The sequence below is a fragment of the Diplodia corticola genome, assembly GCF_001883845.1.
Source record: "Diplodia corticola strain CBS 112549 chromosome Unknown scaffold11, whole genome shotgun sequence".
Classification (NCBI taxonomy): domain Eukaryota; kingdom Fungi; phylum Ascomycota; class Dothideomycetes; order Botryosphaeriales; family Botryosphaeriaceae; genus Diplodia; species Diplodia corticola.
The window spans coordinates 293,774-318,698 of NW_017971490.1; the positions used below are offsets into that span (position 1 = coordinate 293,774).

General features: G+C 57.9%; 8 protein-coding genes across 8 annotated transcripts; 6 read left to right on the plus strand and 2 right to left on the minus strand.

Moving 5' to 3' along the window:
* Positions 1 to 183: 183 nt before the first annotated feature.
* On the plus strand, positions 184 to 6,655 carry BKCO1_1100096 (heat repeat protein; the record flags this gene model as incomplete). Its single annotated transcript, XM_020270457.1, has 6 exons — positions 184 to 2,673; positions 2,718 to 3,080; positions 3,131 to 4,957; positions 5,008 to 5,477; positions 5,529 to 5,647; positions 5,697 to 6,655. The coding sequence occupies 6 exons, from the start codon at positions 184 to 186 to the stop codon at positions 6,653 to 6,655; spliced, it is 6,228 nt and encodes a 2,075-aa protein (XP_020132802.1).
* A 1,609-nt stretch (positions 6,656 to 8,264) lies between these two features.
* Positions 8,265 to 9,399, plus strand: BKCO1_1100097 (methyltransferase domain-containing protein; the record flags this gene model as incomplete). The annotated part of the gene is made up of 4 exons (XM_020270458.1): positions 8,265 to 8,332; positions 8,387 to 8,472; positions 8,524 to 8,661; positions 8,720 to 9,399. The coding sequence occupies 4 exons, from the start codon at positions 8,265 to 8,267 to the stop codon at positions 9,397 to 9,399; spliced, it is 972 nt and encodes a 323-aa protein (XP_020132727.1).
* Positions 9,400 to 9,609: 210 nt separating this feature from the next.
* BKCO1_1100098 (uncharacterized protein) lies at positions 9,610 to 11,402 on the plus strand (the record flags this gene model as incomplete). Its single annotated transcript, XM_020270459.1, has 2 exons — positions 9,610 to 9,925; positions 9,988 to 11,402. 2 exons carry the CDS (start codon positions 9,610 to 9,612, stop codon positions 11,400 to 11,402), a joined length of 1,731 nt encoding a protein of 576 aa, XP_020132730.1.
* A 634-nt stretch (positions 11,403 to 12,036) lies between these two features.
* Positions 12,037 to 14,631, minus strand: BKCO1_1100099 (vps51 vps67; the record flags this gene model as incomplete). Its single annotated transcript, XM_020270460.1, has 3 exons — positions 12,037 to 14,189; positions 14,249 to 14,418; positions 14,486 to 14,631. The coding sequence occupies 3 exons, from the start codon at positions 14,629 to 14,631 to the stop codon at positions 12,037 to 12,039; spliced, it is 2,469 nt and encodes an 822-aa protein (XP_020132731.1).
* Positions 14,632 to 15,085: 454 nt separating this feature from the next.
* BKCO1_11000100 (ring finger protein) lies at positions 15,086 to 16,863 on the plus strand (the record flags this gene model as incomplete). Its single annotated transcript, XM_020270279.1, has 3 exons — positions 15,086 to 15,812; positions 15,875 to 16,355; positions 16,413 to 16,863. 3 exons carry the CDS (start codon positions 15,086 to 15,088, stop codon positions 16,861 to 16,863), a joined length of 1,659 nt encoding a protein of 552 aa, XP_020132832.1.
* A 964-nt stretch (positions 16,864 to 17,827) lies between these two features.
* BKCO1_11000101 (dhh family protein) lies at positions 17,828 to 19,280 on the plus strand (the record flags this gene model as incomplete). Its single annotated transcript, XM_020270280.1, has 2 exons — positions 17,828 to 18,000; positions 18,101 to 19,280. 2 exons carry the CDS (start codon positions 17,828 to 17,830, stop codon positions 19,278 to 19,280), a joined length of 1,353 nt encoding a protein of 450 aa, XP_020132831.1.
* Positions 19,281 to 21,771: 2,491 nt separating this feature from the next.
* BKCO1_11000102 (formate dehydrogenase) lies at positions 21,772 to 23,248 on the plus strand (the record flags this gene model as incomplete). Its single annotated transcript, XM_020270281.1, has 4 exons — positions 21,772 to 21,930; positions 22,016 to 22,191; positions 22,246 to 22,790; positions 22,908 to 23,248. 4 exons carry the CDS (start codon positions 21,772 to 21,774, stop codon positions 23,246 to 23,248), a joined length of 1,221 nt encoding a protein of 406 aa, XP_020132830.1.
* A 563-nt stretch (positions 23,249 to 23,811) lies between these two features.
* BKCO1_11000103 (uncharacterized protein) lies at positions 23,812 to 24,583 on the minus strand (the record flags this gene model as incomplete). Its single annotated transcript, XM_020270282.1, has 2 exons — positions 23,812 to 24,336; positions 24,557 to 24,583. The coding sequence occupies 2 exons, from the start codon at positions 24,581 to 24,583 to the stop codon at positions 23,812 to 23,814; spliced, it is 552 nt and encodes a 183-aa protein (XP_020132829.1).
* Positions 24,584 to 24,925: the final 342 nt, after the last annotated feature.

Genomic DNA, 24,925 nt, shown 5'->3' on the forward strand with positions numbered 1-24,925 from the left:
CGCGGTAGGGTTGCACCTGCGGCCAGCAGCTCGGAGGTCTTCCACCTCTGTCCAACACCACAGTGTCCCCAACATCCTTACATTTACCGGCCACCTACCTGCCCAAGACATGATCGCCACCTCCGGATGATAGAACGCTTTTGAAACACCCGCCCCGCAAGCTTCTCTTCCCACGAGCCCGCAATGGCTTCCCCCGACGCGCTCCCCCCTCCCTCGTCCAGCGACAGCCAGACCGTCGCGGCCCCTCCGCCCCTCCCGAACTCGGGCCACGAGACCAACCCCGACCTGGATGTGACGAAGCTGCATGCGCTTCCCTCGGAGCAGCAGGAGCTCTACCTGCTCACCTTCACCGCCGATCTGGCCCGCCATGCCGCCAGCCTCGACGCCGACGGCGCCTCCGCCCACCAAATCTACATCAAAAAGGAGGCCTTCAAGGTCATAAACCTTTCCTCGCCTGCGCCCACCCGCGTCATTCGCAGCAATGTCGGCCGCGCCCTCGCCGATGTCTTCGCCAAGGGCGACCGCAAGCTGCTGTTCGAGAGCATCAATGAGTTGGTCTCTATTCTGGCCAGCTCGAGCAAGGGTGACAAGGAGCTCAAGGCCAAGCATGCCGCCGCTCACTGCCTGGGCGCCATAATGGAAGCTGCCGGCGACAGTGCCATTGGCCCCTCGAGTCTTGCAACCTTGACCCTGCTGCGACAGCTCAAGGCCAATGCCCAGAACCACACCGGCTTCCGTGCTGCAGTCTTCCGCGCCCTCGGTCGCATTGCAAAGGGTGTTACGAGATTGCTGGACGAGCAGGTTGCCCGCGACACCTGGAAGCAGGCGCGAACCGCCGCCGCCGGTGACAAGAGCCTGGCTGTCCAGAGTGCTGCGTGCTGGTGCCTGGAGCAGTTGATCCGGTCCACCTCGTACTTCGACAACTCGAACGACTTCGACAAGCTGCAGACTGTCATTTGGAAGGCCTTTGACAACCCTTCCCCGAGCGTCAGGCATGCTGCCGCCTCGGCCCTGGCGACTCCCTTGGTGAAGAGCTACTCCGAATCCCCAATAGTTGACGCAGTCCCCCGGATCAAGAAGCCAAAAAAGTCCAAGAGGCAGTCGACCATACAAGACGCTGATGAGGAAATGGCCGAGAGACCTGGTTCTCCCGCACCCACCAAGCCCATTACTCAATTGGCCTTTGCGCTTCCGGGCTTGTTGAAGCAGCTGTCCACACATTATGCCCGAACTGCCACAAGCAATCGCGCGAGGACGGCTATCGCGGTTTGTTACATGAAAATCGTGAGGGGTCTACCCAAGAGCGTGATTGAGACCAAGTACGCCGACATTGCGAACAACCTTTTCAACGACGTGCTGAGCGCTCCACCCATCGTCAACAACCGGTACCGCCAGCTGATGACGCGCCGATTTGTACGCCTTATTCTGGAAGATGTGGTCGGGCGCCAGATCTTAGGTGAAACCGCCCAGCTCAACGCCGCAAAATTCCTACTCAACGAGATCCTGAAGGACTATCCTCCAGCCCTGAAGGAGCGTCCAGAGCCGAGCAAGCAGACATTGACTGGCGCCTTGACAGCGTTGACGTCCCTGATCCAGAGCCTCGGCTCTGCCACGAACTCGGTTGCAGAGCTCTGCAGAGATGCGCTGATTGGCGTGCTGCAACATCCAAGCTACACAGTACAGGTGCACGCCTCCTCATGCCTTCGCGCATTCGTGCTTGCATGCCCTCAGCAGCTGATTCCAGCCGTCACGATTTGCATGAACAGCGTGAACCGCGAGTTGGGTCAGCTCACTGGCCCCCGACCGTCGCCGAGGAAATGCGTTGGCTTTGCAAATGGTCTTTCTGCTGTTCTCAGCACGAGCTCCGCTCAGCCCCTGTACGGTTCCGTCGACGTCAACTCGAGAGTCCTTCAGCAGGCTACGACCCTGCTCAAGAGCAGTAGCAGTTCAGACATCAGGATCTCCAGCACTCAGATCCAGGTTGCATGGATTCTAATCGGAGGTCTGATGACCCTAGGGCCAAACTTTGTCAAGATTCATCTCTCGCAACTGCTTCTTCTGTGGAAGAATGCCTTGCCAAAGCCATTGAACAAGGACAGCATGACATCGCGCAACCTTCTCGACCTCAGCTTTCTGGCTCACGTCCGTGAGTGCGCTCTCGGCTCCGTCCTGACCTTCCTCGAATTCAACGGTCGCCTCCTTACTACCGATGTTACGAAACGCCTGGCCGCCATGCTACAAAACACAACCATGTTCTTGAACAGCCTCCCGGCCAAAAAGACCACCGACGATATGTCCCAGCGCTTGTCCTCGGCTCTTCAGCTGCATGACTTCGATCTCATGGTGCGTCGCCGGGTGTTGCAATGCTATACGAAGCTCGTCAATCTCAGCCCGGCGGGAAACAACGAAATGCTGTTGCAGTCCAACTTGTTGCCTTTTGCTGTCTCTTCCTTTGCTGACCCCGATAACTATGCCCCGAGTTCATTGAGCGTGTCGATTGCCAGCTCAGCGAGCACGTTCGAAAGCATTTGGGACGTCAGTGACAACTATGGCTTTGGAGTTACGGGTCTTGTACAGGGATTTGACCTCAAACCGCTAATGGGCGAACTTGGAGAGTCGGGTAGGAAACACTGGACCTCAAAGCCGGGTTCCGAGCATGCCGCGGATGCTGCTGTAAGTGCAGGCTATCTCTTTTAGACTGTTGCTGATTGTACCAGCTTTTATCACCTATTTGCAACGCCAGAGAGCACGACTCAATATCACTCTATATTGGCAAGGATACCGATAATTCCGAGCTTCCTGACCCGCCTGCCACTGAGGTTGTTAACGCAGCTCTCAACCTGTTCGCCATCTTGCTTCCTTTGCAGACTCCGAAGGTTCAGGAGAGTATATTAGAGCAAATCACGTCCTTCATGTCGGCGAACAGCCTGACGAGGGATCCTGCTAGGAAGGCTGCCATGACTGTCAATGTTGCTACAGCCCTTCTTGGCGCGCTCAAGGTTGCAAACAAGGAGACACTTTCTGCCCCGGGCGATCTCAAGGGACAGGCCGTGGAGAAGGTCATGCAGGACATGCTACACGTGGGTATCTCAAGGCTTGTGGAAAACGTTCATCAACTGATCAGCTACAGACGCTCATTGTCGACACGGACCAATATGTACGAAATGTAGCCTGCGAAGCCCTGGGTCGTCTCTGCGCAAGCTCTGGAAACACTTTCACCACCGCAGAAGTCAACTATCTCGTGGAACAGATCGTCGCCAACCGTGAGCCTAACGTACGTGCTGGCTGTGCGGTGGCACTTGGTTGTATCCATTCCCAGCTCGGTGGCATGGCGGCTGGCTTTCATCTGAAGAACATCCTCAGCATCCTCATGTCTCTGGCCAGCGATCCGCATCCTTCAGTTCACTTCTGGGCTCTGGACAGCCTCTCACGGGTTGCAGACTCGGCCGGTTTGAGCTTCTCCGGATTCGTCACCAGTTCCCTCGGTATGCTGGCTCAGCTGTACATGGCGGAAACGCACAGCGAGGAAATTGCGGCTCTTGCGTCATCTAACATGGAAGTTGATCTTTCGACTCCAGCCGTCATTACTCGTTGCGTCGACAGCATCATCAACGTGCTCGGCCCGGATCTTCAAGACATGTCCAAGGCTCGCGATCTGATCATGACTCTCATTTCCCAGTTTCTTAACGAATCCGACCTGTTGGTTCTCGTCGAGAGTTTGAGATGCCAGGAGCATCTCTCCCTCTACGCACCTGGTCATATGGAATTTGCTGTCTATGTCAAGGGTCTGCAAAGGGACCTTGATTCCACGTCCTCGTTGATCCGTGACATGGCCATTGACGGCCTCCACAACCTCATGAGACGCAATGCCGATGAAGTAATCCGTACCGCCAACCCCGGCCTCGAAGATCAGCTATGGCTGGTCCTCAACCAGAATCCGCGTCACGAGGTCATTCGCAGCATCCTGCGTAACTGGCTGCACCAGACTGCGCTCTCCAACACTCTAGAATGGGTGCAACGCTGCAACACTGCCCTCACCAAGATCATGAAGCAACCCGAAAACAAGGAGAGTGCGGCCCCTGCGAAGCCCAAAACTGCGCACACAGGCGGCGTGCCCGAACTACAGGATGAGGAGGTGGCTGGATTTGCCGCCGCTGCCGGAGCGCAGGGTGAGGAGTCTGGCGCCACTTCCCAGACGCAGGAGCTCCTGAACTGGCAGGTTCGCACGTTCGCCATGGATCTCTTGTCGGAACTCCTCACCATCGTCGGTCGCGACTATGCTCTTAAGGGCGAGGATTGCAAGCCCCAGGAAGCTCTCCAAGCTCACATTGCTGATGTTGTCCGTATTTCTTTCTCAGCGTCGACCGCTGGTGTGGTGGGTCTGCGGCTCCGCGGCCTTCGGATCGTCGACCAAGTTCTCAAGACTTTCGGCAAGACACCCGATCCCGACTTCCCAGAAGCCACGCTTCTAGAGCAGTACCAGGCGCAGATTGGCTCAGCCCTGACGCCGGCGTTCGCGGTCGACTCCAGCCCTGAGCTTGCAGCTGAGGCTGTCAACGTCTGTGCAACATTCATCGCCACTGGAATCGTGACCGACGTCGACCGAATGGGTCGCATCCTCAAGCTCCTCGTGCAGGCGCTCGAAAACTTCTCTGCTGACTCGGAGACCGCGAGTATCGGCGATCTCAAAGGCCTCAGCTCCAACGCACAGGTCATGGTTAAGATGGCCGTGTTCAGCGCGTGGGCGGAGCTGCAGATTGCAAGCAAGGAACAGAAATACTTGGTCGACGTCCTGCGCCCGTACATCGCAAAGCTGACGCCTCTTTGGTTGAGTTCGCTGCGAGAGTTTGCACGACTGAGATTTGAGCCTGATATCTCGACAACTGCTGCCGCAGGCAGCTTGAGCGGCAGCTTGGACACCATCTACGCCGCACTGAACCGGGAGACGCTGCTCAAGGTGAGTTTTGTCGAGGTGTAGCATGGACCCCGTGACTGACATTTTTGTAGTTCTACCAAGACTCCTGGCTCAACCTTGTCGACGCCATCGCATCTCTTATTGACGAGGACGCCGAATTTGTGTTCGATGCATTGGATGGCAAGGAATTTGAAGAAGACGACTCTGGCGATGACCCCAAGGAGAAGAAGCCTGCTGCAGACATCAACTACCGCGACGAGCCTGTAGCTTTCTTCTTCGTGCTGTTCGGCCTCGCTTTCGAGGCGCTCGTCACCACTGGCCGTCCCTCTTCGGGCGATGCACAGTCGAACAAGGAACACACGCTGGAAATCCTGAGAGCGCTCAAGAACATCCTCAAGCCTAGCGTCAGCGGTCATGCAATCTACCAGGAAGTCGTTTTCTCGGAGACTATGGATATGCTGGACAGGCTGGTGTTGACCGAGGGGCTGGACGTGCAGGAAGTGATTGTGGAAATCGCCAGGAATTTGTGTCTCGCCCATCCCAGCGCCCAGCGCTCTCAAAGGTCGGTACTTGACAATGCGGCTTCCAAACTGTTGCTAACTAAATACATTAGCGTGCCATGTGGCGAAGAAACATTGTCGGACGACATCGAGCAGCTTTTCGAACTTACGCGTATCATGGTTCTGGTGCTGGCTGGCCTCGTGCCGGGCTTGGGCGACAACAACGCACAAGGTTTGTCCTGTTTTCTCCCTACACAAACTTTTTGCTGACGCTTCTGTAGCGCGCCACGCTTTGACAGACGAGTCCGTCCAGCTCATCAGGCTCGCCCTGTCGGCACTTGTGGATGCCGCAGATGTCTTCCCAACCATCATCCGCACCGACCTTCACGCTTGTCTGCTCCAGATCTTCATCCAGGTCCTCGGCACTCCATCTACCCAGGCGCTGGTCGTCCCCCAGGTCCTCCCCATCTTCCGCCGCTTCGTGTCCAGCCTCGCCACCACGTCGTTGCCCGAGACGCAATCACAGCTCCGCAGCACGCTCGAACGCTTCCTCCTCATCATATCCCACGCCCAAAAGCGCGAATTCGACGCCGCGCCTCAATGCGAAAAGAACACGCTCCTCGCCACGACCATCCTCCTCACCAACGCGGCCGGCATCTTCGACCCGTCGGACCCGCTCCTCACGCGCTACACGGACCTCCTCGCCGACTGCCTGCACAACCGCGTCACCAGCAAAGTCGCGTCCAACTGCTGCCGCTCGCTGCTCGTCCTCCCCAAACGCGACGACAGCGCCCCGTCGGCGACGGCCGGCGCCCTCGCCCGCGCCCTCCTGCCCACCTCGATCGGCTTCCTGTCGTCGCCGCCGCCCGACGACCTCGAAGGGCTCGACGAGTCCCGCGCCGTCGTCTCCCTCGCCCTCGTCAACCTCGTCGGCACCCTCCAGCCCGCCCGGGTCCCCGCCGCCACGGCGCTCGTCCTGCCCACGCTGCTCGCGCGCGCCAGCCGCGAGGGCGAGGCCTGCTACCGCGAGACGGCCGCGCGGCTGATCGAGCTCGCCGGGCAGGGCCAGGACAGCTTCAGGGCCGTCGTCGGGACCGGGCTGAGCGCCGAGCAGAGGGCGTTTATGGAGGGCGTCGTCAGGAGCGGCGGTGCGGCGGCGGCGGCGGAGCGGAAGACGCCCGTCCGTCAGGATAGTTCGGGCGAGCCGAGCATCGCGCTGAAGATGGACTTTGGGGTGTAGGTGGGATGGGTGTGTGTGTGTGTGTGCGTGGGATTATTGGGTTGGATTGGATGAGGAATAGTAGGGATTTGTTTTTGTTTTTTTTTGCGTGTGAGGGGCAGGCAGGGTGGCTGATCGGTGATGACTTATGGCGTGTGTTACGATTAATGGTGGGAGTGGTAGCTGAAGCCATGATGATGATGACGATGATGGTAATGTGTAGGTCTGAGTAATATTCCAATAGACGTTTCGCTATCTATCTGGGTTTTTGTGCGGCTGTGGCTCATTTAAAGCTTTTCTCCTTTGGCAAAGAGAGAGGGAGATATCGATTTCGAGTGAGTGGGGATGTGGGAGGAGAGAGATGTAGCTTTTTTTTTAGACAGTGACATGGTGTTAAATAATTGGATCACCTATACTGTACTAATGCAGTAAGCGCATTCAGTCTGCTTTAGTATGTAGTAGTAATGCGTGCGGAGGGCGTACTAGACTATTGGTCCATTGGTTTCTTTTTTTTTTTTGTGTAGTCAGGCCGCATCTAGAGGGAAGCTTAGTGCAGTACCGCATTGGTGAATTACTTCGCGATCCCATTAGCACGATTTTCCGGGCTCAAGCTATGGAAAGGCTTCGCTAAATATATCTTGGGTAAGGTGGTTGGAGAAACCGGATGAAAATAAAACTAATAAATTGATTTGAAGACGGTGAGCTCACTCCAATAGATTACTTCCTCGCAGTGTATTTCTTTCTTGTAATAGCTCGCTCACCGTTTGGCAGAAAGGAGTATGCTTGGGCTATAAAAAATAGTTGAGTAGTAGTAGTAGTAGTAGTAGTAGTAGTAGTAGTAGTAGTAGTAGTAGTAGTAAATGTCTCGAATCGAGTTTTGTGAAAGAGTCTATACCAAAGATACTTTCGATTCTCTTACCATTGAAGTTCACCTGGTTTTTTTTAGATCTTCTACAAGTAGAGATCATACTCGGCGGTTATTTTATTTATATGAAATCAAAAATCAGAAACCTCGACGTGATGAGAAAGAACACAGCATTTCAATGGATAAAAAGAGGTTTAAAACCATTCTACTGTAGAGAAAGTAATTCGGATGTTTAGGGATGGCGGAGCGCTGCGAGAACAAGACCTGAGTCATACTGTGATAAGATCGCCATCTTTTCCAACGCTCAGCTCAAGTCAGGCTCTGAGTTGTCAGCGTGATCCGTTTAGGAGCATGGTTGTGAATAAGCGAAGCTCAATGCATACAAGTATTGAATTTGTACCAGCTACAGGGAACCGAACAGACGCAATATGGGGGCGAAGCACATTCCTGGGCAAGGAGCAAATCACGTTGATCGGAGGGGCCGTTCGGCGAAAGCGGAAGAAACGTCGCCAATTTTGTACAGTCGAACCAACGAGCCGGCACGACAATATAGTCTGTGCATCGCGGCATTGTCCCTGCGAGAAATTCTGGCATGTGTCATGCTCCACACTGTGGGGCAGCGATAGGCGTACCGCTACTGAGGGGGTGGCACAGCAGTGAATAAAAACGGCTCCGGTCCTCCGCAGCCGTTCCATCAGAGCAACCTTCGTTCATTTCTCAGTAGGCCACTTGATCCCTCTAATCCTGCCGAGAAAAGCGCCGAATATGTGCGGTGATAGACCGGAGCTTGAGGTCGACTCCTTGGAGAGCGACTCGGCCTACGGTGGTGATATGTCAGCCCACACGGTTCTGTACGGCGTCAAAAGCCATTCACTGACAGCTAGTAGGCTGAGCTATGCCACATCAATTAGCAGCAGCGTCAAGCACTATCGCAGCGAGTATGGCCGCCGTTTTCATGCGTACAAGGATGGGTGTAAGTGTTTTGGCGGCGTCCACAGGCGACGACAAGGATTAATTCGCACAGCATATAACTTTCCGAACGACGAAAAAGAGCAGGACCGGTTGGACATGGTTCACCACCTGAACACGCTCGCGCTAGGCGGAAAGCTCCATCTCTGCCCGTTGCCAAAGGCGCCGCAGCGTGTGCTCGACATCGGAACAGGTAAACAACTGTCGCCTCTCGGCACAAAGCAGCAGTCGAGTGACTGAGCAACGAACAGGCACCGGGATCTGGGCGATTGAAGCGGGAGACACGTGGCCGTCGGCGGCGGTTTTCGGCAACGACCTCTCCCCGATCCAGCCGCAATGGCTGCCTCCGAATGTGACGTTCGAGGTCGACGACGTCGAGGCGGAATGGCCGGACCGGCCCAAGTTTGACTTTATCCACTCGCGATACATGGCGGGCTCGTTGGGGGACTGGCCGCGATTGATGGGGCGCTGCTTCGAGAACCTGGAGCCGGGTGGATGGGTCGAGTTTCAAGACTACGAATACCGGTACTACTCGGACGACGGAAGCCTTCCCGAGGACAGCCGGCTGAAGAAGATGAGCGAACTGATGGTGGAGGGCTGCTCCAAGATTGGCCGCGATGTGTCGCCCGGCCCGTCGTTGCTGAAGTGGGTCAAGGACGCTGGGTTTGTAAATATTGGGCACCAGGTGGTCAAGTTGCCAATGGGAGCGTGGCCAAAGGACCCGGTGTTGAAGCAGATGGGCTCGTTCAATCTGGTACAGACGGTGGAGGGCTTGGAGGCGTACGATCTTGCCATCTTCACCCGCATCCTCGGTTGGACCAAGGAGGAGGTGGATGTCTTCAACGCAGAGGTCAGGAAGGAGCTTGGGAAGAAGGGAATACACGCGCTGATCGATTTCTGGATCGTGTGGGGGCAGAAGCCGGGGGCGTAGTGAGAAATGTAAACAGTCTAGCAGATAGCCGAAGAAGGCCATATGCAGAGAATGGCAGGAGCACAGTCGTGACTGCCAAATTCAAACGGCCGGAGGCAAGACCCTCCACTCCCTCCCTCTCACCTGATTGCTCAACCTCACCCCCCCATCCTCAACACCGGCGACTCAGCGTCAGGCTTGCGAACCACCTGACGCACTCTCGCTCACGCCATGCCCTCTGTCCGTGTTCCTTCCACCCGTGAGCGCATCATCATCGCCGCAAATCTCCTGTTCGCTCCGGGCGCCCCGACCTTCGCCACGTCCTCCAGCCGCTTCGACATCGTGGCCTGCACTGCACGCGACCGCCGCGGCATTCAGATAAAGCTGCAGCAGTGGCACCGCGTGGGCAACACCAGTCTGCGCTGCGTCGTTGCCCTGCACGGACCCGTGAGGAATAGCTACTGGGACGCACTGAATGCTCTGGCCGAGGAATTGGATCGCATGGTCGCCGAGTCGGCTGCCCACCACCAGCAGACCTTCACACCCGGTAAGTCCTCCGCTTCGCAGTCTCCGAAAGATCTGAAGATAACCATGACCTCAGTCCCTTAGTCCGCGACGAAACTCCAAGGCCCGTGCGCATAACGAGGATGACCGGCACCAACAAGAACAGCAGCCGCAGCAGCAGCCCGCGAACGCCCACGAGGACCCGCCGTCCGGAATCTCAAACATCCTCGACCCGGGCAGCGCCTTCAAACCTGACTCCGCGCGCCACTTCAGCCAGCACGGCCACTCACTCGCCGCGCTCGCGTTCTTCATCCACTTCCAGCACGAGCACCATCCGACCCTCCACTGCTCCACCGGGCCCCATCCACCCTCACTCCGAACTGGAAACTCTTTCTCGCATGCCGACCGCGCTGCTGCCACCCATTCCCACAAGCTTGACCCCAAAGCGCTCGTTGACTACCCGGCTGACGCCCTTTCTCCGGCGCCAGCGCGACTCGCGCCAGCAGCAGCAACAACCGCAAATGCAAAACGCTCAAGAGCAGCATCATCACCAACTCCACCCAGCGATGGAGCAACAGCAGCACCGCAAGCCGTCGACACTGCACAGACTGGGCAGCCTGATCAAACCGTCGAACAAGGAGCACCAGCAGAGTTCCGAGACACCGTCCACGCCGCCATGCTACACGCTCGCTCCGGACCAGGGACCATCGCCGTCGCCGTCACCGTCTCCGCCGAAGTACCGGCTTCGTGTGGGGGAAGGAGGAGAACAACTGACGACGATGATGACGGGCATGGGAGTTTCGTCGCCGGCACCGCCGCAGCTGCCCACAACGGGCAGGCCGAGAGGCCCGCGCGAGCTGCCTCAGCTTTCCACCGGCGACCGTCGGACGAGTCAACAGCGGCAGCTCGAGCGTCTATTCTTGGACCGCCAGGGCGGCCCGGCGATGAGGCTTGTCCAGGAAGAATCCAGCGAATGGCGCAGGGCGCCGTCTTTGTCATCGACGCTGCCGTGGCGTGACAACAGTCGCCGCGGACAACAGCAACAGAGGCAGGCAGCTGTCGTGCGCCCTTGGACAGGCATGGCGCCCAGAGATGCTGAGGTAGGAACGGCAAAGAATCCCGCACGCACCACTAACACCACCACCGCAGAGTCGGCCTTGAGCAACGGCAACAACAACACAATCCGCCTGCAGCGTAAGCCCGTTGCCGCCGGCAACAGCGGTGTGTTCGCTCCGGCGTCCTCGCCGCCGAAGGAGACGACGTCGACGGTCTGGGACGAGATCACCCAGCTGGAGGAGCAGCTCAAAATGGATCAGCAGCAAGACCTGCTGCGCCACGAGGCCGAAGGACGCCGACGACGGCGTGCGACGTACCTGATGTCGGACGAGGGCGACGAGGATTCCAAGGGCGACGAGTGGGAGGACGAGGGCGACGGCGAGGCGTGGCAGCACCACTTGTCGCCGCAGCTGCAGCTGCAGCACCAGCCTGCAAGGCGTTCCGACAAGCAGCACCACCCATAGCCGCCCTTTGCAAAGCCCCGACGGATCGAGAAGGGGCCAGTAGGGGTGTTACACACACACCGATTGATTTGGATGATTGGATGATTGAACGATGGTTTGGTTTTGGCATACACACACGGCACAAGGTGATTGGGGAGAATTTCGGGGGCCCAGCTGACTGGTTCTAACGGAAAATAGCAAGGCTGTGCGGCAAGGCGGACTTCGCGCGAGAGTTGGGTTGGTCCGTTGATATCGGAGTGAGGTGTCACTTTCTTTGGCTGGCTGATGGAATGGAATGATCGATCGAGCCATGACTCAGCCTTGATCATCGGCTTGGTAGTTGCCTGGCAAGGCTCAGCTGTAGGCGGACTACAGAAGACTTTGGCGTTAGCGGCGGTAAAGGCAAAAATCACTACCGATACGGCTGCAATGATTAGGGATTGGGTATTCTGGCTTTGGCTTTTGATGGGTGGACAAGGAAAATGGCTTGATTCGACCGGTCAAACACAATTGGCAAAAAAACAAAAGGGGACACGGAAGAGAGATGTATCATGTAGGCCAAGCAGGAAAATCGGTTTTACACAGAAACAAATGAAGTTGGTATCTGGCTGACGAAAAAAAGAAAAAAAAAACTCGAACCGCAATGATCCTTTTATTAAGAAAGCAGAGCGAGCAAAAGGTAGCTCTTCCGCCAATAATCGCCTGCGTTCTTCTTCAGACGCTCCAATACCGCATTGTCCGCCCCAGACGCCTCTTGCAACTGCTTCTCAAGCGCCACGAAAGGTGATGGTCCTCCTTCTGCGACCCTCTGAGCCAATACGCGCTGCAGGTAGCAAACGTCGAAAAGCAGGTGGATGAGCTTGTCCTTTTGAACCTCGGCGCTGGGAGAAGGAGTGCGGTGTTCTTTCTCTTCCTCCACCGCCTTCTCCTCATCATTCGTGGCCGTCGCGTCTCCCCCACCGGCGGCATCTTCTTCCCCAGTGCCGTTTGCTTCCCGCCGTGACCCGTCCTCGCCTCCTTCATCCTTTTCGTCTTCCCTATCGGCGGCGTCTCCGTCCTCGGCACCGGGCACGACCGTGATCGCTTCGACGCATCCGCGCAGGATGGCGGCCGTCGCGTCCGAAATCTCATTCTTGAGCACGTCCACGGCTCCGGGCGACCACAGGTCCCCGCCGCACGTCCACATCTCGCGGTGCAAGGCGCAGAGGTATTTGAAGGCGCTGACGGACGGCTGCACCGGCAGCTGCGGGTTGCCTTCCCACAGCGCCCTCGCCCTCGCGCGGCGGGAGCGGGCCAGCTTCTTCGTCGCGGCGCCGTAGACGGCGAGGGGCGACTGGGAGACGAGCTTCGCGATTGAGAGGTGGAGGGGGCGCGTGACGGAGGGAGGGAAGACGGTGGATGAGGCGACGATGCGCCTGTTGGCTGCGGAGAGGGCGCCCAGGCGCTGGCTGACCTCCCGGAGGGCGCGGGTGAGCAGGATCGTCTTGGGGGCGGCGAGGTCTGGGTCTGCGACGGTGTTTGAAACGAGGGTGTCTACGTCCTTTTGTAGTTCTGCAAAGGCGGCGGAGAGAGCGTCCTTCAAGGAATCCTCGAGCGAGCGGGGGTCGTCCTCGCTCAGGAGGGCTTGCTTGGATTCTAGTTCGAAGTCATCATCCCCATCGTCTGCATCGAGGTCATCGTCCCATCTCGTGTCCTTCATCTCTTTGATTACAGCATAAGCGCCTTCGAGCGAGCTAGCCCACAAGTCGTATGAAGCGATTAGCTGCAGAAGGGAAGTATCGAGGCCATGGCTTCGCTCAATGATTGCTCGCTTGAAGGCAGGAGCTCCGTTCGAGGTATCAATGTAGGGCGTAGATGGATCCCACAAAGACACTGCTCGGTGTTCATCATCACCTGTACAGGCATCAAGTATACGGGAAAGATCAGAGGTAACCAGGTTAAGTCGCAGCGCGCGTTCGGTCAGCAGAGTGCGGAGGCGGTCGTTCAGAACAGTTCTGAGATCATCCAATACAGAAGACGGATCGACACCGAGGCCACGATTGGTGGATGAGAGCCAAGTTTCCAACATCTCTCTCCTCACATGGAGTACAGTCTTGGGGTCGTCGTGTTCAGCCAAGACGCCACGGGTGCTGTCAAGGAAAGCTTGCACCGCCTGCCTTGCCCAAGTTTTTAAGAGCTTCTCTGCGTCGGGCTTGGAGAGTTCATCATGTCGTGGCCATGGGGTAAAGTTCCTCACCTCGCCCGCAATCCAGCGCTCGTGGACTTCGAGATTGAGTTCAACAATGGCCTGAATCTCGGGATCCTGAAGAAGCGGACGGGCCTTCAAACGGACTAGAGCATCGGCGAGACGCTGGGGAAAGATGGCCTGGGTGTCGACCAAAGTGCGAACGTACAATCTCAGGGCGCGAGGAAGGTGGTCCTGAGAAGTGCGGCCTTCGTCAACCAGTCTCGTGATTGATTCCAGACGAACATGGTGGAAGTGGCGCAAAACATCGCTCGGAGCAGAGCTCGTGGCCAATGAGAAAGCACACATACTCTCGAGCACATCATGGGTATCCGAATTGAAGCGTGAGAACTGCTTGTCGATTGCATGCAACAATTTCCGGCGCAACGAAGCGAGCTGATTCTTGAGAGCGTCGACGAACGGAGGAGCATCGGGAGTATCGGAGAGATTCTTGTGCAAGAGACGAGAAATGACAAGGATTTTGGCGGCAAGCAGGGTCGAGCCCTTCTTCAGCGTGCGGCGGATAACGGTGGGACAGGTCTGGAGCAGGGCGAGCTGGGCGGCGAACGAGAAGCGCTCGGCGTCTGTGGCAGGGGGGCAAATCAGCCTGGGAGTAGGGCAAACAGCGTCGCGAAGCGCTCACCGAGCTTACGCGAATGGGCAGCGAGGCCCCGATAGTTCTTGGTTATGCTCTCCATCCTCCGCGAATTGCACCTTTGGCCAATCACACCCAGGGTGGATTCGACGCGCTGCATTTGGGAGTCCATCTCGATGATGCGCTCGGCGGTGCCCAGCAGGTCGCGATAGCTCGCGCTGCAATGGGGGCGGGTCAGCGATGGTTATGGACTAGAGCAGCAGCAGAGCTCAGGGATGCACTCACCCGACCAGCGAGCGCAGCTTCTCGCGGTTTTCGTCGGCATTGTGGCGGAGCTGCTGCTCGAGCTTGCGGACGACGGGCACCGGGTACTGGAAGGCATCGTCGGCGGAGGTGAAGGAGCGCGGATCGGCGGCTGCGGCGGTCGCCATGTCGTGGCAGGCGTACTAGAAAGCGGCGATGGATGGCGTCAGACACGTTGCCCGACGCGCCGCGGAGCTCCACCGAGCTTGGCATCGTCTCGTCACGTGTCGGGCTTACCTAGTCCAAACACCCTGCCCTGCCCCGCTCCGCCCGCAGACATCAGCCTTGCACTACCTGCTTTCATCACACCGAGCCAGCCACCCTTGTGCTCTGTCACGCCGTCACGCCGGCGCACCAAGCACAATGCGCGCTCTGAGGTTGGCGGGCTGTGAACGGTGGCCTGTGAATTCGGCCTTGGGGCAGCCTGCAGGAGGGCGCAAGGGATATGCGAGGTTGATGCTATTCATGGCCGGCCCTCTGCCCCGCGGCTGTGTTGGTTGACCTACGGCAGCACCCGGCGCAGACTGACTCTGTACTCCCTTTCTTGCCTGCAACTTCTACCCCCAATCCACTGCAATAATAATGCAAGCGGCACGCAGCCTTTTAAACTGCGGGCTCGCCTCTGGCGTGGCTCTGCTATCTCGCACTCATTCCGACCGCTTCACCAACTCGTTCTTTGCTCCAACCGACCATCTAGGGCCGAAGCAGGTCGCACAGCCCAGCCCCGCATCCCCAGCTGATGCAGACACCCTCACTGCCGAAGCCCCATCGCCCGGCCATCTCAAACGAGTTCTATCGGCCTGGCTGAATACGCTGAAGTCTTTGTCAACCCGTCGCAGCACAAGGCCGCATGTCCATCACTCTCGACTTCGCTCCTCCCAGCCCACACTAGATCATTCGCCAAAGAAGAATGATCCTTCCATCATGTCTTCTGCCGTCGTCCACCGAAAACCCCTCCAGAGGTCGTGTAGCTATGAGCAAGGTGATGACAGAACTACGACAGTCTACTTTCCAAAAGGATCGTTGCAGGAATCCTTCAAAGAGACGGAGCTGTGTGGCATTTCCACTCGCGCATCTTCATCTGATTCTTCCCGAGTATCCTTCGCCAGCGGTAAATCCTCCGAGACTACCAGCCGGCTGGACCTCCCTTCAATCAAAATCCCTGTCCCAGAACAGAACGAGGCCAAACAGTCGCTTCAGTCCGAAGGCACACACCATCGCGCATCCAATTCATATCAGACTGACGATCGAAATCAACTCAGCTTCGACAAGAACGATGTATTACTCATCTCTATGAAGAGCGAAGATGGTGAGTTCCAAGTTCGAAGCCCATCTACCAAGCCAGGCATCATGGTTGGCTAACTTCAACAGGATGGTGGTACGCTAAGACGCTATCATCCCATGAAGCCGGCTGGGTACCCTCAAATTTCTTCGATACCAATCCCATCACCGAACATATCACCGATGTTTCTGTTGGGGGGCTGCCGCGGCGATCGCGCGCCGTGCGCCGGAAGAAACCCATGAACCGGCCTGCCATAGTGCACGGCAGACCGGAGCTCGCTGGCGCCGAAGACTTTCAACTTCAACTCTACCGGCACTTCTCCCAGCAGCTCCTATCGACACGCCAATGCGCCGTATGCGGCGATTCCAAAGCCTTCGCCGAGTTTCCCGACGAGACGCGGCTGCATTGTAAGCATGCATGGAGCACATGCCGTGAATGTGCTCAGGCCTGGGTCGCCGCTGAGCTCGAAACCAACGGGTGGGATCACATCAAGTGCACCGAGACCGGATGCAAGGCCTTCCTCAACCATACGGACATCTTACAGCTGGCCGACAGTGCGACGTTTCAAAGGTCGGAACGGCTTCGATCACCGCGAATACGGCCCGTAATGCTGACCGAGACCAACAGATACGACTCTCTCGCCACACGCGCCCACCTCAGCGCGCTGCCCGACTTTGTTTGGTGCCTTTCCGCGTCATGCACGAGCGGGCAGATCCACGAAGATGGGTCCGGCCCTATCTTCAAGTGTATAGGATGCAAGAAGCGCTTCTGCACGCAGCACAAGATGCCGTGGCACCGTGGCGAAACATGCGCGCAGTACGACCAGCGAGTGAGCCGCGAGAAGCAAGAAGATGAGGAGCGGGCGACGAAGAAGATGCTCAAGAAGACGACGAAGCAGTGTCCTGGCAAGTCCTGCGGCTGGATGATCGAGAAAAACCATGGCTGTGACCACATGACATGTCGAAAATGCAGACACCAGTTTTGCTGGGTCTGCCTGGCTCCATATGAACCCATCAAAAAGCATGGAAACAAGAGACACGCGGTAACTTGTAAGTACCATTCGGACAATTTGAAGTAAGTTGAGATGATGGAGGAGTCAAAATCAAATAAATTACAAGTGTCCACATCAATCGTTTAAATGTACGCTCAACACCACTTTTCAAGAAGTCGTCGAACTATGCAACCGTGACTGCGATTGCCGATGTCAACGGGCTGGCATGCTTTGACCACATAGGGGCACTTTTCGGCATGCGTTGAGCCTAGGCCGCAACCTGGCAGCCAAGCAAGGACCTGCATTTGAGTCAGGTTCATTCGTCGATAAGAGATAGATTAACCCCCGGACTCCTTCCTTAAACTGCAAATTAGTCTGGTGGAGACACCGGAGGCCAAGCATTCAAGGGTTGAGCTTGGCCACTGCTTATTCTAATGGTCGACTGTGACGCGTCGCAGATTGATGACTAGCTACTTAGGTTCCGCTTAGAAGAGTGACAAACAGGGTGACAACCTCGACCTTGGTGTTTTTTTTCTTTCCTATCGGTTACCGAATTTCTTCTTTTGTCTCCCACCCCTCTCCCTGTCTAAATGAGCGATGCAGCTGCCCATTTGCGGCACTAGTTGCGTTGCTGAGCAGTCTCTCAGGATAGCGCGGTATGGCCAGCCGCATTCATCGATATCCTCACCATGTCCATTGTCAGGCAGGCGTTGTCGTAAATTTCGACGAGCAAAATGCCACAATGGACGTCAGCACGGACGGACCGGGCAAACGAGAAGTAATGACGTCATATATTTACGAAATTAGCTCCGGTTCTGGTGCTGGGCGCGCACGCGAACAATGACCACCAACCAACAAGGCAAGTCGAGCTCACCCCCGTTCTCACCCCAAACGCCCCATGTTTTTTGCAACCAGGATAGCACGTCGACGCACGTGGTGCATCACGTCCGTTTCCACCGTCTTCCGCGCATGCGCAGCCACTGCGGCCCCGACGGCAAAACGGCAAAAGTCCCCACCAGCCACGTCCGCAGCCGACAGCAAGGCGTCTCAAATGAAGCGTTCAGCCTCGGCAAGCGGCAGCAAAGCTGCCCCTAGAACCAAGAAGGCTCGTCCCGAGGTACCCGACTATCATCTCACACCATCGCGGAAAGACGATGCCGGAGAGATTGTCTGGCCAGCTCCAAAGGATCAGATCGAAGAGGCAAAAGACTTCATACGGGAATGGTAAGAAACCAAAATGCCTCGACGTGGACTATCAGTAATCAGGGTATCTGCCTCACAATTGCCAGTAGTACGCCAGACTGACGTGCAATGTCCCCCTCAGCGCCGGTGCCGGCAAACGGACATTGATTGTCCCCGACAAGGACGCCGACGGCCTCTCGTCCGGCGCCATTCTCCAGCGGACGTTGATTCTCCTCGGACTCAAACCTGACCTCATCTCCGTCCATCTGTTGCAGAAGGGCAACAACATCCACACCGAAAGCGAGCGCCAGGCAATGGCCGACCTTGCTCCCGAGTACATCTTCATCTTGGACCAGGGGTCGCGAAAGGCCCCGCCGGTCATCGACAAGCCGCACAAGGCTTTGGTGATTGACCACCACTTTGCAGAAGAGGACGACTTTCCCGAGGGCTCGAAGCATGTCACAGCATGCAACTCGCCGCCGGTGGCAACAAGCTCGCTGCTTACTTACCACCTCTGTTGCGCAGTCCACGAAGACGTGGCGCAGGCCTGTGCCTGGCTGTGCGTCGTGGGCACCCATGGCGATCTGGGCACGTCGTTGAAGTGGGAGCCGCCTTTTCCCGACATGCGCGCCACGTTCAAGACGTACACCAAGAAAGCGTTGAACGAGGCCGTGTCCCTGATAAACGCGCCACGCAGGGCAGCCTCTTTCGCGGTGCCGGTGGCGTGGGCGGCGTTGAGTGAGGCGAACGCACCGGCTGACCTGGCGAATAATAAGGACCTCCTCGCAGCACGCGAAGAAGTCAGGGATGAAGTTGAGCGATGCACGCATACTGCTCCCAAGTTTAGCGCGGACGCAAAGATTGCCGTTTTCCGTATTAGCTCGGAGGCTCAGGTACATCCACTCATTGCCACGCGGTGGGCTAGCCATCTTTCATCTTCCAAGCTTGAGGTCGTGCTCGTTGCCAATGAGGGGTACCTACCGGGGCTTGTGAACTTTTCGTGTCGTATACCGCGGAGTGCGCGTGCACGGGATCCGCCAGTCAACATCATTGAAGTTTTGAAGGAAGTGGCAAATCGAGCGGCCGACCCGACCCTGCGCGCAAGATTGGGAGAGTCTTTTGCACGTGGACACAAGGAGGCAAGCGGAGGGATTGTCGGGGTTCAAGAGTTTGAGGAGTTGATGGCGTGTCTAGGGGTGGGTGGGAGTGGGAGCCCTGAAGCCGAATCTCCGAGGAAGAAGAAGAAAGAAGACAAACCGGCTCAATCAAATACGCTGATGAATTACTTTGGGAAGGAAAATGGCTCAAACCCGGCCTCATAGAGTTGAAGCACAGGGTAGAGCTCCATACTGGTGGGATACTTCTTTCAGGAGTAGCACAGAAATCTCCACAGTACTTTGGTCTCAGGCAGCGCCGTGTGTGTGAACCCGTCAGGCGGGTTTTCGCCGGATGAAAGAAGCCGGTCGATGGACCAGCATCCAACACAGTGCTCAGCTTGAAGGGAACAATCATGGAAGAGAGTGGAAGCAAGTACCGGAGATGATACCGACAATGACGTACTTGTGCGGTCTCGCATGTCGATGAAAACCGCCCAGCCATCGGGCTGCAGGGTCCAGAGATGGGATAGAATCTGTCAGCCTATAGATCGACACCTTGGTTTGCGGCGCGCATCATTGTGATCTCGATGTCCTTCAAGATCCCAGTGCTGCCGGCGGCTTCCCGAAGATTGACCGTGTCCGGCGCTGCAGTCATTATGCAATGCTTATCGGATTCCCAGACGAACAGGGCAGTGCATGACCGGGTTTAAGTAACGGAGATAAGTGTGCGGTGTTTTCCATGGTCCAGAGCATGGCAGGGGTGTCGGTCCAGAGGTCCTGGCCCTGGCTGGGCGACACATGGCATTCCTGGGATTTGAAATGGTATTCCAGAGCTTGACACCCTGGCATGGAAGGACATTTTGGATCGACAGGGTGAATCACATGGAGAGAGACTTGGTTTGGGAGGCACCGGTCGCCATGGTGTTTGTTGGCAGCATCGCAAGGCGGGGCGTCTGCACGCGCGGTACAGGCACGGGAGCGATCCCGCGCGTGGTGGGGCCGTCAAGGAGTGACGTCGGGAGGGACGCCAGCAGCTTCGAAGCACAGGCGACGAGCAAGAGGCAGCCAATATTGTTGCGACTTTTTGTCAAGCACCGTCAACATCGCGACCCCTGGTGAAGTGGTTTGGGTTGCCAGTGGACCACAGGGTTGCAGATCGAACAGGCCAGATTGCCGGCAGATGCGGTTGGATCTCTTGCCGGGGCTGGAAGGCGAAGCGCGGGCAAGCTCCAGGCGAAAGCGGGCGGGCGGGCGACTGGCAGCGTTCTTCGGGTGCCTGAGCCGAGGGCCCAGGGACTTCTTGCCATCCTCGGCCGGGCAATGCGAAAGATAACATGTTCTCCGCGGGGGCATTGGTGATGAGGAACAGCGCGTGCGGCGATGTCGGGTGGTTTGTGGACCCCGCCTGGCGCGGCAGTAGCAGGGCGACGGCCGTCCCCAAATTTCACGCAGGGTGCCCGTCTAGCACTCGGGGACGGTTCGGATTCGGGCGAGGCTAGGTGCACACGACGTGGACGGCAGTTTTGGTCGGCGGGTTCTTTGCCCAGAACGAGGGCGGGCTTGCGCAGCTCCAAGGCAATTCCCTCCGCGTCTGGGGTAGGAGGCGCGCGCGACTCAGCCTTTGCGGGTTGCCAAGAGCAGCGCGAAAGCTTAGCTGGCGCACCGTCGAGAGTTCGCCAACTGCAGGAAAGAAGTTCCATTGCCGTCACTTCACTCCCCCCCGTTCTGGACGGTGGCGGCGAGCAGCCCCCTCACGCGATAGCAGCCCGCCAGCGAGGCGCGGCAGCCAGGCCTCAGGCCCGCCGCGTGGCCGTGCCGCCGGCAGGTCGCGCAGGGCCTGCTCCGATCGAGCCTCATCAGCAAGGTGAGGGGCACGTCCAGCACACCCGGCCAACCGTGAAACAAGGCGGCCCCTGCACGGGTCCAGCACGCCGTGGCAGCTGGTTCCCCGCCTTTCCCTCCAGTCTCGGCGCCACCTGATGCCTGAGCTCTAGCTCGAGAAGGAGCTATGACCCTGTCGCGCGCGCGCTCAGCCGGCAGCACCGCAGCAAGCCAAGCGCCTGCTTGCGGGGGAAGACAGCGCGTCCGGCCGGCCATGGGACGACAATGACTTACTGCATTGGTCGCGGGGCACGTTGCCATTCGCCAATGCGCCCTGGACCCCGCATCCCGCGCCGTTCGTGTAGCGCGCAATCGAGCAGCCATCGTCCTGGCCCATGCCTGGCTGCCCCTCCGCACCGCCAACGTCAGAAGCTTGAGCGCGCATGGACGAGTGGGGTCACGGCTGGAAATGGCACGCTTCGCCCGGTGGCCGCCTCCCTCCTCTCCGCCAGCGCCGTCTGGAGGGAGATGACCAACCTTTCTGCCTACGCGCCCAAGCCCTGTGGGCCTGCGTGGCATATATATAATGGGCCCTGCGTCGGACATGTTTGCCCTCCATCATTCCACCCTTTGCCTTCTTCTTGACGCCGCATCCCCACCCCGCTCGTACCTGGGCAATCATCTGCGACGTCATTGCCGCTTTGCCGACCGACTCGGTAAGCCATCCCATGCGAAACCAGGCTCCCGGTCACTCCGTGATTGGAGGTGCATCGGATCATGACCAAGACGGCTGACCTGGGCCGCTACAGTCCGGACTGCGTACATATAATTCCCGCGCCTCCCTCCGAAGAGAGTCTTTGTCCACACCCCTCCATTCTCTTCACCAATTGTCACCATGGTATTTATCCGCTCTGCTGCCCGCCTCGCGCGCCCCGCCTCGTCGGTCCTGTCCGCCGGCAGGAGCTCGCTGCTGCGCTCAAAAGCACCCTTCGGCGTCAGAACGCTAACGGCAACCTCGCGGCAACAGGGCAAGGTTCTTCTGTGTCTCTACGACGTGAGTATTCTCTCCACGAGTTCCAATGCCTCAATCGCGTGGTGTTTGTTTACCATGATGCGGTGCTGACGTCAATTGCTGTCAGGGAGGCGTCCACGCCGAGCAACAGCCCGAGCTCCTCGGAACCACTGAGAACGAGCTCGGTATCCGCAAGTGGATCGAGGAACAAGGCCACACTCTGGTCACCACCTCCGACAAGGAGGGTGAGGACTCGGTCTTCGAGAAGGAGCTCGTCGATGCCGAGGTCATCATCACCACGCCGTGCGTCGCGCCGCCAATTGCTCCTGCTAGCGCCGTCTGCTAACCCTGCTCAAGCTTCCACCCTGGCTACCTTACCAAGGAGCGTCTGGCCAAGGCGAAGAACCTCAAGCTCTGCGTGACTGCCGGTATCGGTTCCGACCACGTCGACCTCGATGCCGCGAACAAGACCAACGGCGGTCTGACCGTTGCTGAGGTCACGGGCTCCAACGTCGTCTCGGTTGCTGAGCACGTCGTCATGACCATCCTGACCCTCGTCCGCAACTTCGTCCCGGCTCACGAGCAGATCGAGTCTGGTGACTGGAACGTCGCCGCTGTTGCGAAGAACGAGTACGATCTCGAGAACAAGGTCGTCGGCACCGTCGCTGTTGGCCGCATTGGCGAGCGTGTTCTGCGCCGCCTCAAGCCCTTCGACTGCAAGGAGCTGCTCTACTTCGACTACCAGCCCCTCTCTCCCGAGAAGGAGAAGGAGATTGGCTGCCGTCGCGTTGAGAACCTCGAGGAGATGCTCGCGCAGTGCGATGTTGTTACCATCAACTGCCCGCTGCACGAGAAGACCCGCGGCCTCTTCAACAAGGACCTGATCTCCAAGATGAAGAAGGGTGAGTGGAGGAAAATCTCTGGCAACCCCGCACTGCGCCCCTCACCCCACCCCGCCCTTCCTACACCCATTGTATGAATAATAATGGGGCGTTCGCTAACAACGGTTCCGTCTGCAGGCGCGTGGCTCATCAACACCGCTCGCGGCGCCATTGTCGTCAAGGAGGATGTCGCCGATGCGCTCAAGAACGGCCACCTCCGCGGCTACGGTGGTGACGTCTGGTTCCCCCAGCCTGCTCCCAAGGATCACCCTCTGCGCTACGCCAAGAACCCCTGGGGCGGCGGCAACGCCATGGTTCCCCATATGTCTGGTACATCCATCGACGCCCAGAAGCGCTACGCCGCTGGCACCAAGGCTATCCTGGACAGCTACTTCTCCAAGCGCCACGACTACAAGCCTGAGGATCTGATCGTCCACGGTGGTGACTACGCCACCAAGGCTTACGGCCAGCGCAAATAGATAATGATTGTGTGAATGGTTGGTTAGGGTGTTGGACCTGCACGCCGAAGAACGGTAGCGGGGAAATTCATATTACCGGCCTGGATATCATTTTTAGCGAGGATGGGTGGTGGCCTTACGCGGTTTAGTAGTGACTGCTTGATGAATGAGACCCCAAAACGATTTTTTTTCAAATCTTCTTGTTTCCATCTTGCATTGATGTGCACCATTTCATCAGCGATACTTACACAAGTCCTTCCGTTCCTTGGTTCCTCTACAATGGGTTGCTGGTTTTGACCGTTTCAGAGGTCTCGACCCTGCATACGTTGAGACGTTACTGTGTAACCTTCATGCGCGTAGCCGACTCCCCTCCAACTGTGCGGAGATTTCGAGTGATGTGGAAAATAAGTATGCCTCGATTTGGTGTCTTTACACACCAATAAACTCGTGCAAAAGAAATCCATATAGAGCAAACATGAAGAAATCCGACAAGAAGCTACGCTTTCTATGTCAAAACGAAAGGTAAAAGAAGGTAAAAGAAGAAACGAACAATTGTACGAATGAACCATGCTCTCTGTACATGATCACCGGTGTATCATAGCTCCCAAACCTCGCCCATCAGCACCATCGTCGTCGCTCTCGCTACTACTGCTGTCTCTGAAGCCCTCCTCCAGCTCCCTGCTCAACCTGCGCTCACTCCTGCCCGCATGGTCGATGCCCCTCTGCCTCTCCAGCGCCTCGCGCCGCCGCTCGCGTTCCATCGGCTCAAACCCGACCATTCCCTCGCCCTCATCATCTTCGATGTCAAAGTCGTCCTCGTCATCGTCATACGCCCCCAGCCCGGCGGCCGAGGCGGTGCGCGGGGCGGCCGCGAACGGCAGGGCGAAGGGCAGGCGGGCGGAAAGCGCAGAGTAGAGGCCGGAGAAGCGAGCGCGGATCCAGCTCGGCGAGGCGTGGGCGGAGAGGCTGGAGAGGGCGGTGTCGGCCGAGGCGCCGTGCAGAGGGAGGTAGTGCTGGTATTTGCGGACGTAGCGGCGGTGCAGGGGGATGAGCACGAAGGAGACGAAGAGGTAGAGGAGGGCGGCGACGACGAGGGGGAGCAGGAAGGTCTAGGGAATGCGCGCGCGCAGGTTAGCGGAGCTTGTTTGTTGGGTCTACACGGGGGTTGGTGCATTGGCTTGGGTTGAGGAATCCGTGGTCCCTCCAGCATCCCCCCGTGGGTCGCAATGTGCCAGGAGAGATGGCACGAGGGGATTCGGCGGCGCCGCGCGACGCAGGGAATGAGGCAGGTTCCCGCGGCGCCTCGGGAGCGATGGGGTGGCGGCATACCTTCACGAAGGAGGAGAGGCCGGACATGGCGGCTGCGACTCGGGGGCGGGACGACGCGAGAGTCCGGGGAAACGAGCGATTTGGGCTCGGGGCGACCAGCAGGAGGGAGGACGTTCAGCAGCTGGACTGCTATGAATAGCTGGAGGGCCCCGGCGGTCGAGCAGCCCGTGTCCGTGTAAATTGGAGCTGACGCGCAACCACCCGCGCACCGAAGGAGAGCTCAGCCTGCGGTAGGCTGAGGTCGGACAGGCCGGCTGCGGCGGCCGCGAGCGTCAGACAGGGCGCGGCTCTCTGTATGGCTGGGCGCGCGTGCAGGGTTGTTTCCTTTCCCGTGCTGCTAACGCCCCTTTGACTTTGAAACAAGCAGCA